Source organism: Aulostomus chinensis, chromosome 22 (assembly GCF_037954235.1).
Source record: "Aulostomus chinensis isolate RoL2024-O1b breed Wild chromosome 22, RoL_Achi_v1.0, whole genome shotgun sequence".
NCBI classification, from domain to species: domain Eukaryota; kingdom Metazoa; phylum Chordata; class Actinopteri; order Syngnathiformes; family Aulostomidae; genus Aulostomus; species Aulostomus chinensis.
In genome coordinates this window covers 16,192,542-16,206,698 of record NC_141341.1, presented here as the reverse complement: position 1 = coordinate 16,206,698, position 14,157 = coordinate 16,192,542, and the positions used below count along the sequence as shown (strand labels likewise).

Genomic DNA, 14,157 nt, shown 5'->3' with positions numbered 1-14,157 from the left:
GGGGTTTATTGTGTTGAAGGGAAAAGTCTGACTCGGCACTATTTAGGGCCTCCATTAGAAAAAGTGCACGGGAGCAGATTGTATTGCAACATGTTTAAATGGCATTTGGTTTTATTAATGCCAGTAAGTTGCTGTTACTAATGGGATGCTGTTAAATCATGCATGCCTATAAAGACCACATGAACCTCAAAAATTATTTTTAAGAGGTGCATTTTCCTTATATGGTTTTTGGCATACTGTGTGTATGTATATGAAGTATATCATCAGAATGAAGTTACACTACAAATTTATTCATAGACATTAAAACTTAATTTGTGCTAAAAGAAAAGGGATATGTACTATTTCTGGTTCAGTCTTTTTCATGGTCCTCATGGTTTTCAAGTCCTCCAGCCCATACTGCCGTGTCAATGGGTTAGGCTAACACATTTTTAGCACGTCCCGATTAGGTTTAGGCACAATAACATGGTTTAGTTCCAATAAGCACTGTTTTGATGATAAGTAAGGATCACCACCAGTGACATGAAATCAACAGCCAGCCCCTGTTGTAGTTGTAATGATATATATTGTGTATAAATACTGCAATGTATGTTTATTGTATGTGCACACACAACAATAACTATAGCTATAACTCACTACAGCAACTGTCATCAAACCATGTGTAAATTGCAGAATTGTCGACATGTAAATCAAAAACAAGCAAACTCACATCAAAGTAAAAATTACGTCAGGAAATATTCTTTGCACTTCAAGCTGACGGTACTAACCACTGCACCACCGTGCCGCCCTTTTCAAATAATTTGTGGTTGAAGATTGTATATATACCTGAGGGCGGCTGAATGCCCGGTCTTGTCTTAATGGTGCCACTTCTGGTATTTAAACAGCGAAGACTCCACTTCTAATATAGAAGTCGGCTTTTGAAAGAGACAGATTGGCCTGTTGATGAGCAACAAAACTAGCAGACTAGAACTAGAACTAACACCAAAGATAAAGATGTCTTAAAACTAAGAACAAAGATCAAGGATAACATTAAGCGAAGACTGAACACCAAAAGATCATGTTAGGTTTGAATAAACGCTTCAAGATAATGTTAACCTAGGAACAAGAACTAAAAGATAATGGTAGTTTAGCGCTAAGAACAAACATCAAGGATAACATCAGCTCAAACTGAACATCAAAAAATAGCATTAGCTTAGAAGTAAGAGAGAGAACCAAAAATGATTAGCTTACAAAACACCAGAAGTTAACATGGGCTTTGAAGTATGAACAGACACCAAAAGATAACTATGATTTTCTGAAGGTTTTCTTTCCACTGATGTGGTTCTACTCATGTTCATTCCCCAAGATAAATGTGACGCAGACGGAGGCTGATGATTGGTTTTTTGAAATACTTAAACTTTGTCTTATTTATACTTTAGTTTACCTGTATTTTCATGTGGAAATAAATGCTAATAATAACCACACACAATTATTGTTGTCATTATTTATGATTATTTGATGAATCCCTGTGGACTAACTTTCACCATAATCTGAGATCATGTAGAGGGTGGTAATACATTGTGAAATTGGCCATGTGTGGGCCCCGGGCCAGGAGTTTGAGACCCCTAGCTCATTATGGCTCCAACACTTGCCTTTTAATAATATAATTTGACTTCATGGTGGGGGCTGCACGGTGGTGCAGTGGTCAGCACTGTCACCTCATAGCAAGAAGGTTCCGAGTTCGAGTCCCGGCTCCAGCACAGGATCGTTCTGTGTGGAGTCTGCATGTTCTCCCTGTTCCTGCGTGGGTTCTCTCTGGTACTCCAGCTTCCTCCCACAGTCCAAAGACATCAAGAGGGGACGAGGCTGATTGATACTCTAAATTGACTGTAGGTGTGACTGTGAGTGTGAATGGTTGTCTGTCTCTATGTGTTGGTCCTGTGATGGACTGGTGACCTGTCCAGGGTGAACCCCGCCTCTCACCTGACTGCTGCTGGGATAGGCTCCAGCCCCCCCACGACCCTTAACAGGATAAGCAGTAGAAAATGGATGGATGGACTTCCTGCTGGATTATTGATCAATGTTGTACTTTGAGTTTGGAAGAGAGGAGAAAAAAACTTGAGTTTTTCATCACTTTCTTTTGTTTGTTTCCTGAGAAGAAGATCAGGAGAGAGTCTTTGGTTTTACTATGTGGCCATTATTAGTATGGCCACTAGATGCCATTACTCACCAAAAACATGATCATAAATTGTTTTCAACATTTATATTTACAATTAATCTACAGATTCTTCTGGCAAGGAAAGACTGCGCTAGCCCTGTTCTTCTCATACCCAACCACCAAAACATTGCTCTACATTCCAGAAGATCAGTTGATATTACAGCCATTATGTGGGTTGTGATTTTAAAATAATTAGAAAGTTACGTGCAACAAGGTGCTATGTTATTATTGTCAAATACAGACGAAAAGGGAGGCATTAAATTTTAAATATTTACACACAATTGCTATGTAGCGAAATTATTTTGATACAGATGAACACTAAATTACCAGATAATTAGGATTGTCAACCTGCTGAGGACGGGCTGGATTCTCTTAAAAAAAAAAAAAAAGCTATTTCAGGATGTTCGGGTAACGGGGGACTACAATGTGTCGGCTGTGTTGGGGGGATTTGACAGTGTTGCCAGGTTCAATATCATTATCGTGGCTTCACCTGTCTCCCTACATACTGCATCATCTTTCACTCGCTGAGGAAAAACTGGGAGCTCATACACCAGAGAGAGAGTGAGCGAGAGCGGGAGAGCAGCAAGGCAAGATTAGCCATCCGATGTTTATTTTAAAACCCACACCGCCGAAATGAACATTTAGGTCATAAGTCCTTATAGTATTTTATTTTTTTTTTTTTTTTTAGAAAAAGCTGATGTTAGCATGATTTGCTAGATTGTGAATTATACATCATTGATAATTAACATTTGACATGAGCAAGAAAACATCTTGCATTGTAATTTATCAAAAACAAATATGTGCAAAACCTCTCAGTCAAGCCTCAGCTCTACCTTGTGTCCGTTATCTTCTGGAATCTTAAACCAAGCGCCAGAACAAACCCGGTTTTTACGCCATTTTCCTCACCCTCGTGTCAAATGTATCTGTGTGTGTTTGGTGGAGCGGTGGAGGTGCACCTGAGGTTGTCTTTATGCTAATTAAGTGATACAGTGCAATTTTCACATAAAATGGCTTTTGCCTGCTTCAACCAACTCTCAGATTTATCAGGATTTCTGTAGCTTCAGTTGACAGAAGCACAAACAAATTGATTTATGCTCCTCTTTCAGTTTGCTTCACAATTTCTTATCTAACACAGATAAATCTGTGTATATAAATGCAAGCACATGGAAGAATCTTACCAATAATAAATCCACATGATTGTAATTTGATGAGCTAGAGCTCCGAGGAATACTGGATCTCTTTAATGAATACTGATGTTCAATTTAATGAGCGGGTTTCTGAAATGGACTGTATAAAAGAGATGGATGTAGCTCTCGGTCTGAAAAGTGAAGCCAGTGAATTTTAAAAAGTGTGCGATTGCGATAACATCAATTCATATCATTAAATAATATAATTACTGTACTTTCCTATCAAGGAAATTTCAGAATTGCATACTCATAGATTTGGAATATCTGTTTTGCATCCAACAACACACAAATATTAATTAGTACAAAAAATACAAAAACTAGTAGTTTGTTTAGCACTTCTGTCAAAATGATATTAGAAAATACATTTTAAAGTATTTTTCGTAGAAAACCAAGGTATTCTTGCAAAGTGCAGAGACGGTAGCGGTGTGGCTTTGTTGCAAACCTGCTAGTGTTGTCTTTGGTCGTAGCAACCTGACGCCCCTCACACAGGCGCAGCAACCAAAGCCTCCTTCTGGTGTTCATTGTAAAGCTGGAGGGAGAAGCGGAGTGATGGCTTCTGTCCTTCTTACTAACAGCCCCTTGTCTCCTTTCGGTGAGTTTGTTATGGAGTCTATGATTTCTGTATGTCTCCTTGAGGACTTGTTGTGTAGCATGACACAACAAACATATCTGGAATTGTGTTGTGTTGTTATTTTCATAGGCTTGGCCAGGTTTTAGTTGTTTATTTCCCATTCACTCCCAGTGGTTTTCCTGGGTTTTGATGTGGTGTTGCAGCAGGATGTAGAAACGTTAATCGCAAGTTTTGGACAGCACATCATTCTGTCTGTTTGTCATGTTTGCTCTGGTCCCAATAAGTCCATGGGTACCTCAGCTCAGAGTGTTTTCCACTTGCTCAGTTTATGTGTGTTGCTAGCTTTACTTTAACAGGTTGCTAGCATGGCGACCTGTGCTGTTGTAGCAATGCGTGTAATTTGAAATTCCTTGGTCCTGAGATGCACCAGTTCTGAATTAACTGACAAATATCAAAACTCTATTTTCTGAACATTTGTGAATATTGACCACCGATACCATTAACATTAGTCACGGCCGGTCTGACTTTTGATCCTGAGATTTTTTTTATTGTGATTCTTTTATGTAATCGCATTCATAAAATGCTGTTTCTCATCAGACAGGAACAGTGCACCAATGAAATGTAAAATAAGCCATGAAACATATCTAAAAACACAAACTCTAAAATCGTCTCCTGCGTTCTGAACGTCTGCTTCTCGGCGTGCCTTCTCCTCGCCACGCTGTCATTGTCGCATGACCGTTCCCAGCTTTTTCTCAGCATTTATTTCCTCGCACCCTATTAAATCGATGGATTATGTCATTGTTATCAGCCCAAGGATATTATTATTTGTTTGTTATGCTGTTTGATAGATCAACAGAGAGAGCTCAATTATGGCTGACGCTTTGAAGAGTGACCTTGTAAAACTCATTTGTTTTTCTCTCATTTACCACGGATCCAATACTGCCCCTCAGACAATTAAACAGATTTCGACAGCCACTCGTGCTCGTGCCCCTTTTCAGTTGTGTGACAGGTTAGATTGTGTAGTATTGTGTGAAGTGTCTTGCCAGCTGGATCGGACAGAACTAAACAGAATGGATGAAATAGCCAAGGTCCGTCAGATCATTGCCTGTGTGAGGTGTATGAGATGTGTGGATCCATCTCACTGGAACCAAATGTTCAATAATCTGTGCAATTCCACATCAGCGTTCTTCTGCACTTCTTTCAGTCGTCCTATAGCTTTCCCGTCGTGACTTTGGCCATATCCACCTTGAATTTTTGAGCCCAAGTAATAAATCACACTGACTGCGGGATCAATGGTGGAACAAGCGGCATTAAATTCTTTACTGCCATGAATTGAGTGGCTTGAGTTGAGGATTCTGCTCGATTTCATCAGCATGCTTGTGTACCTCTCTGCTATTTGAATATCTCATGTGATTGACCTATACTTTTTTTTTTTTGGAGAAAATAATTAAATAATGATACAATAATGTGAATGTCCTTGTACAGAAACCACAGGCTTGAGACAATCCAGCGGGGCTATAATATATTTCTCTTTGGAGAAGAAAGTGGAACAGAGTTCAAGAAAAGACCATGCCATTGCTTCTTATTTGCATTTGTATAAAAAATGGAAGAATGAGTCCTTTATCAAAGCTCTCCATTCATGTTTTTCTCTTTCTTAGATAAGGGGCCAGTTCATGTTTGATGATAGGTTATACATGGAAAGATACTTAGATATGGTACATGTAGCATTTGAGTACATCCTCAAGCTCCAATTGGCTTTTTTCTACTTCATGGCTATCAAATTAAGATATACTGAACTTCAAGGACAGCTTCAAGAAATGAGAAGAAATAAAAGAATTAGTGAAATGGAGGCAAGATGAAGTGTGCTGCGTTCTTCTACTCAAAAGGAAATGTCTTCCTATCAGTGTCCATATTAGATGGGCGGAAAATGAGTTGGGAAGAAGAAGGGAGGAATCCCTCAGACGGTTCATCAAGGCTCTTTGATGGAGAAAAAGGTCTGCTCATGAATTAATCATGATGGTTGAAGAAAAAGAAGAAAAGACATTTTGGCTCTGTTGGACCAGTTAGAGACATGCTGGCACAGATGGGTTTGTAGCTACTGGTTTGGTCAAGGCTAGTGTGATTGTGTTTACTCTCATTCAACATGCATGTCGGTGATAATCTTCAGCTCCAGCTCCAATAGGTTGCGATCTGACGAGAGAAAGACTTGCTCCTGTTTGCAATGCTTCTCTTCCAGAAACACCGCAGCCACACCTGATTTAAATGCACTCTATGGGCTACAGTATGCATATGCTAATGATGCATGCTAGCCATGCCAGGAGCCTGTCAAAAAACACACAAGCGAATAGTCTCACACGGATGCTCTCGTAGTGACACACTGATATGGACACATGATGCAACATGTATATATATGTATATATATGTATATATATGTATATATATATATATATATATATATATATATATATACAAATAATATTAATTCCCTGTGGTTTGGATGAAAAAAAGAAGCGAGTGAAGTGGTCTGTGTTGTTTGGAAAAGGTTCATTTAAACTCCCAGTGTATGTCTGTTTTCAGTTACATCTGAAGGTCACAGCAGCTGCAGCTCCACTGCCATAGCTTTAATACTGCCATTCTTGATTTCCATACTGATTAGTTTTACCTCAGAAGGATGTGGTGTGTGGGTTACAGAGAGAGGGAGAGAGAGAGAATTTATTGATATCTCTAAACGTGTTTGCGAGTGTAAATGGTGTGTGTGTGTGAGTGTGCATGTACATCTGGATAGGCTGGCCTATGCTATAATTCACAAAGCCTCATTAAAATGCTAAAAGTTTAGTTTTGGCTTTAAAGTCACGGTGACCCCTGGTCTGCTGTTAGCACCAGGACCTGCATACAGATCAGGGCTCTGATTGATCTGCCTAAGTAGGTGCAATTAACAGGGACGTTTCTCGCCTCGAACCAGGCCCCGACCACCCCCCCACCCCCACACTTGCAAACACCCACATATGAACATGACGGTGATCTTCAGATGCTACTGCAATGATTTAATTCCCTGAACGGTAATTTGATATGTTTGATCCTGATGCAGCGCCGGCCACCTCTGACACCTAAACTCCACCCAGTACTGATTATGCAGGGAATCATTGACTCTTTTGCCCCACGAACAGAAAACAGATGACATGAAATGATGAATATAAATCAGTAAAAAAAAAAGAAAAAAAAGAGCCGTTTGAAGGGGAGAGGTTGCTGAATTGCCTGATGATGATGACCTTTGTTCAAATTCCTGAAAGGCATTAAGAATTTAATGAGTCACATCACATCAGTATCGGAAGTACCTCTTTGCAGAAGTTACATAAATAGCCTCATCATTATATGACAGTGACAAGAAAAATCTAAGCAACTCTTACTTTAAATACCTGGGGCTTCATTCCAGGAATTTTGTTAGTCTGAAATTCTATCTTATCCAAGTTTAGGATGGTATTTAGGATATTTTTATCACAGAAATAGGCTTTTTAAGTGTATTTTGTTGAGTGTAAGAGCCAAAGTGTGAAATCCTCTCATGTCTTAACGCAGGAATTTATCTGTCACATCCTAAGTGAAGTAGTTCCTGAGTTAGCATGGCTCGACTAAGGCCTGAATTCAGAGTTAAAAAGAATGGCTCTTGCTTGGTCTTCATAGCAATGACACAGGAATGTTGAAATATGATGCCTGATCGGCAACACAAACCTTAGATGATTTTGATTTCCCAATCCACGTATTAATGAGTTTTCATATCAATCTTATCTTTTCTCTAGCTAGCTAGCTAGCTAGCTTGGACTTGTGCAAATGTCTAAACAACTGTTATTTGGATAAAGTGAGCTCATATTGGCTGTAAATGATTATTTATCATCTGGAAAACAGCTTTACAACAGCTGTCAATCATGCAGGCAGCCCACTTTACATTCTAAACATAGATCTAGGCATTTCAGGACAACTGCAGATTGAATAATTTAATAGTTGTGTTCAGAATTAAGGACACAGACATGAAATTTGGATTCTTTGGTCAGAGGAAGATAGGAAAAATCCAATCTTTAAAACATACGATGAGACAAGCAGTTTTAGGACTTTTTTCAGTCATGAGGTTTTCTCGATAAAAATATATATTAATACAAATGTTATGAACGTTGTATTTGCAAATTTAGACACAAGAGCTTGAAGTTTCCCGGAAAGCTGAGTGTTAACATTGTTCACCGCTCCATCCCCTCAGTCAAGAACAGCACACACCGTCTCACCTTGCCCTGGCCCGAAACACATCGCTTGGACAATCATCAGAAGTCTGACTCTGATGGAGGAGCTGTGGGCCCAGGAAATAGAAACCGATTTAGAACTGCATTCTCAAGACAATTCAGCATAAAATGTAATATGGCGAGGTGAAAACAAACTATAGAGTCGGTCACGACACCCTTGAGGGGACTTTCATCAGGACTTTTTCCTGTTGCTCCCCTTAGTCACCTTCACACTAAAACTTTAATGTTTTGAGCAAAAACAGGAAGGAGGAGAAGACATTGGGTCACAATGGTCATCCCTCGGCCACTATTTGTTAATAACATATCCATCAGTTCCCACTTCTTCTCATAGCTTATTCTTCTGCTGTTTCTGAGAGTACCAACTGGACACAGCAGTTCTCTGTGCAGTGAGTTGGAGGGGATGTAGGGCCACTGTACATCATCGACCTGGGAGTTTTAGTCCCAGGAACCAGCAGTGCTCTCTGCTGCCAGAGGGGATTCCACTGCATCTCTATACTGATAAGAATACTCCAAATGTCCTTAATCTGTCCTGTTCTCTCAGGTGATAAAACATTCCCTCAGGCTCGCTGACTCTCTCTCGCTCTTTCTGTCTCGCACTTGTTATAGTAAATCAAGTCATGTCACATGACGGGGCGTCACATTTGTGCTACACTTTCACTGTAGCATGCAGCTTCCAGACTGAATCAAAAGGAAGAAGTCAGTAGTAGTAGAGTCAAAGAAATGAAGTATGTATTAAAAAAAAAGCAAATATAAATCAAAACAGATAGTTCATGTGAGTTAACCACAATGCCACAGTACACACATCAGTGTGTTCGCAAATATGAAGAAACTCCCTGTAAATTTGTAGAGTTGAGAATACTTGATTGAAGTCAAGTAGGTCTTAAGTTGACTTTTTTTAAAGGGATTTTAACTTTCTTCCACATCTACTTTTCCATGAGTTAAAATATGGAGCAATATAAAAAAAAAGAATAAGAACACAATTACAAAAAGTGATTTGTGTGGGGCAAGTACAGTACAGACTGAAGGAATAGTTGGCAACAATTATAGAGGACAAGCCAAGAAATGTGACTGGAGCCTTGAAAACCTCTCGCTGTACTACCGTTTCTTGAGTGTCAGCTGCTTTTGGGAGAGTGCACACCAATCATAATACTTACAGGAACATAGTACCTTTTGGGGAAATACACTTATTTGCTGTCTAACCCAGAACCAGACATGAAGACAGATACCCTTCCCTCCTCAGTGTGTGCACTGGCGAGCTGAGCCCCTGAGAGACTGGCTGACTGGTAGCTAGCTTGATTTTTCTCCAAACTGGTCTTTGAAATTATGTGCCATTTTCAATTGATAATCCAATACCAAGTCGGAACTACTCTTGCACCGTTTGGGGACCCATTGTTTTGCATTAGAAGTTCTTAGCCTCTCTTTTTTTAATTTGTATTAATGCTTTTCCTGCTCAATTTCTCCACTGTTTTCTTGTGCATTTGCGCTAAAAGCCAACTCATTGACATTTTGTTATGCCACCTCTTTTTCTCATTGTCTCATTCTCCCCTAAGTCATGCTGCGGCGGAGCCGGGGCTCTGCTGTGGCGTATAAACCAATCCGGCTCTGTCTTCATCAAAATGACAGCTCATTCCGTCAACATCCAGAAAACTGCATGCTTTTAATTGATCCTGTGAGAGCTTTACAGAGCAGTTGGTAACACATCACAGAATTTACTGTATCTTTGTTCAAATTGAAACCAATTTGTAGAACTACTCAAAACACAAAAGCACAATCAATTCATTTATTTTACTTTGCACTGCCTTGTTTTGTATTGTTTTTTTTTGTTGTTGTTTTTTTTGTTTTTTTTACATTTTTCCTCCTCTGCTTCTTTTTGTTGTTGGCCCCAGTGGTAATGAGAAGTCTCTGGAATGTGTACTTTAGTACGTGGTGATGAGATGAGGTGGACACAGACGGCGGAAAGTAATTTACAGTGCAGAATTGGATGCACGCGCTTGTATGAATGTGTGTGTGAATGTTTAGGTGCATATGGTGTGTGTGTGTGTGTGGGTGTGTGTAAGATAAAATATGATGGTTGCCCAAATGACTTTGCCTTTAACAACGGAAGAAGTGCCTGGTAAGCAAGAACCCTCATTAGCATACAGATCAGGGGGCACATTAAATGTTTGTGAAGTACAATCCTGAATCCCTCTTTCAAAGCAACAGATGAGATGCCATTTCTCTCCCCTGCCTCCTTTTTATTCACCAGCTACAGCGACGTGTTTAAGTGTCATCAACGTCACAGTCTCCATGAGCGGTACACCCTCCCTTTAATAGATCGTAGATGTATCATTTTCACATCTCGACGGAGTGGCCACATTAATTTTGTTACATTAGCATAATTAACATAAAAAAAACAAGCCAACCAGTGGGATGACTGACGGGTTCTGTCACTCTTTACTATATATTGTCTGCCATTGGGCTGGACTTTATTGGAACTGAGATGGATTGCATTATAGTGTTGTGACACAAAGCAGAAGTGCAAGCGAAGCTGCTTTTTTTTTTTTTTACAAGGGCAGATGATCGACTGAATAAAAGATGAGTGTCTGTATTTGGAGAGAACCCTTAACCAGCGGGACCGGAGGCATATGGTGAACCAAGAGGCTGTGACTTAACAATCATCACTCTGAAATGATCTGAATCTGTCCATGCACTGAGGAAGTACCGATACATCTACTTCGGATAGTATTACTACATATTGCATTCTGTGTATTGGATATGCATCTTACGACATCTGAGGTATTTTAATGCTAAAATACTAATATCCTAATATTCTAAGGGCTCCTCTATTTATCTGTGTGTACAGGTTCACCGGCCCCAACCTGCCGTCACCCATCATTAGCAGCAAGAACTGGCTTCGCCTGCATTTTACATCTGATGGCAACCACAAGTTGAGAGGTTTCAGTGCCCAGTACCAAGGTAAGATACAGCTGCATAGCCAGTAGAGAGAGTTGTGTACTATCAGGTTTGTGAAGAAGGCTTTGTACATTGATAAGTCTGCCCCTCTAATAGTCCACTAAATGTTAGTCGATGAGAAGAGTCTTAGCAGACCAAGTTCTGATTGGTCTGTTGGTCTCAGGTGAAAAAAAAGAAAAATCAAACTCCCCAGACGAAGCTCAGTCAGTCAGGAGACTCTCTGGCTCATCCCAGCAGGTGGAGCAGAAATGCTCCATCTCCCAGAGGATCCTCCATCCGTGGATGCTGCATCAGTATCAAGTGCAAGTGCGATATTGCGAGTCTGATCACAGAAGCGTACAGTCGTCAGTGCATTTGTGCATTAAGATCAGATTTACATCAGCATTTGGCCAAAACCTGCTGAGCAAAGAACCCCGCGTGACTCCAAGCTGAATTAAAACCATCATCATCCTGAGTAAAACCTGATATCCAGCTGAGAGAGAATCATTTTCTGCAATGGATGAAAGAAGATTTAACTCACTTCAGTTGGTAAAAATGAAAACACAGAGTTAATAAAACGATCAGTCTGCTTACTCAGAAACATTCAGAATTATTGTTGCTCTTGCTGGCATTGCTGATCGCCTCATGCATACGCTTGTAAAATTAATATCTTAAAAGCTCATTATAATTTATTGTGTTGCTACTACAAGGTAATAAGTTGTATGAGGTTTTGAAATACTTGAAATATTCAGTCTCCTTGCCGGTGTCATCGACAGATGGCTTGTGAATTAAAATTTTTGTTAAAGTCTTATTATAATTTTGTTTTGTTTCTGCAGTATCAGTGTGGCACTTTAACCTTGTGTCTGTAATTAAACGTTTAAAAAGTAGTACTGTAAAAGTCCTACATCTAGCTGACTTATTACTTTAACTAATGCTAACTAATCGACCAGGAAAGTCTTCTAAATTGGAAAATCTCTTCCAGGAGCCGCCCTAAAGATTGTTGCGCAATGAAATCCCACTTAAACTAAGGAAATAATAAAAATTCTAGATAGTTGCTAGACAAATTACAGTAACATTATAATAATTTGCACTCCTTAAAAGACGCTCTCTCAAAGTACCCACACGCTCTTCCATCCTCTAGATGAAATTACACTGTAAACTTGTAGTTTCTGGAGAGCACATCAAATAAGAGGCAGATTTATTGCACATAAACAGTCCAAGTGAAATAAAATGGCGAATAAGCTTTTTAATATTGTGCCATTGAAATTTTGATTACTTTCAGAATGAAAAGACAACATTTTAAAGCTGATTCTTTTAATGGGTCATTGACTCCTGTCACCCCCCCCCCCCCCCCCCACACACACACACACACACTCACACTCACTGAAGTACCCACAAATAAAATCTCTGCCTATGTGCGTCTATTTTTCTGCGCTGTTACTCTTAGGGGTTCAGGGGTCAGCTTTGAGAAGGGATGAGCTGGGAGAAAGGATTAGTTGGTCTACAAAAAAAGGTGATCTCTGAGGATCTCACCTCCAGCCATCTGCTGGCAAGAGAGAGATAAATAAAAAAGAGAGGAGAGCGAGAGAGGAAGGGAGGAATACAAAATATGGAAAGGGAAAGTCAGTGAGCCTATGAAATTACAGGTTCAATGACGGATAAATATTTTCCAAGATCAGAGAGAAATTGGAGCCTTAATACTTTAATTAGATGAAACACCGACTCCTTCCCTCCACCTCCCCTCCCACCACCAGCATTCTCATCATGATACTTCCCATGATTCCTCAGTCATGGCTTGTTGGAGGGCTGATTGAGCAGCATAAGTTCTACCTATAGCTTTGTCGACTTGCTGGAATCATTATTGTACATTTTCCTCGCTTTTACCATCAATTTAAAACACCTGCAGTCAGCTTTATGGGGATCCCCCCCCCCCCGACACATGTAATAAACAGAGCTTTTTGCATGAATTACACAGCATCCGAAAGTGAGCAATAGATGAAAACACATTTCCATGGTCAGAAACTGTCAAAATTAATTAAACCAGAATGACAGCCCGCACAAACGCCGATGGTATTTCTGCAAGGTGTGAATAAATATGCGTGTCGATGAGCAACCTGCTTTTACTTTCTCTGCAAACCTAATCACAACCCAAATAAAGCCATTTTTTGTATTGCACAGAAGGCATCGTTGCTCCTTCACCCTTTGTTCGAGTAATTATTTGTTGCACCTTTCATTGCACACCATCGTAAAAAAAATATACATTGTTGTGTTTTCCTTTTGTAAAATAATCTCATTGATGGCCAAACCATAAACAATTCCGAGGCTCCTATCGAGGTAAAGACGTGAATTAGGAATTAATTAGGAACGTTCTTATGTTTTTAGAGGTAAGGCTAGAATGAATCTTTTTTGTGTTTTTTTGTGGGGTTTTTTTGGTTGTTGCTCTGTAAGTGTGTGTTCGATGTGCCGAATAGGATATCCGGATGTCATCACTCGTGCATGATCCGTAGTTTCACTTGTCTGTCCATTCTGTGTCCCTCTCCAGTGAAGAAGATGACGGAGCTGAAGTCTCGAGGTGTAAAGATGTTACCGAGCAAAGACAACCACCACAAGATATCAGTGTGTAAGTTACAAACCTGAACTACCATAGATTTACTTGTTTGAAGGATCATCACGCCTCCTCTACCCATCCTGCTCAAGCATCACATGGCAGCCTGAAAAAGTTAGCTACTAGCATTTGGCTTCTTCAAGCGACTTTGTGTAGAAATTTGAATTTGTAATCACCTGAATCTACATCTACACTGCCAGCAGGTATGTTACATCTACAGCAAAAGGACAACATCGACATTGAGGTTTATTTTTTTTAAATTTAATTAAAAAGAGGGGACAATTGCTTCCCCCTTTATGGATGCTGGATATACTTGATATTTTGTGTCGTGACAGCCAAATTTTGACACTGTAAGTTCATAAAACAAACTGGTCTGCAGGCAA

The 14,157-nt window shown here is 39.8% G+C and overlaps 1 protein-coding gene across 1 annotated transcript in view; it reads left to right on the top strand.

Moving 5' to 3' along the window:
* Window positions 1-14,157, top strand: part of csmd2 (CUB and Sushi multiple domains 2) — a 280,010-nt gene that overhangs the window by 119,693 nt on the left and 146,160 nt on the right. Inside the window, 2 exon segments of the mRNA XM_086193866.1 lie at window positions 11,081-11,193; window positions 13,712-13,789. Coding sequence (XP_086049992.1) covers window positions 11,081-11,193; window positions 13,712-13,789 — 191 coding nt within the window.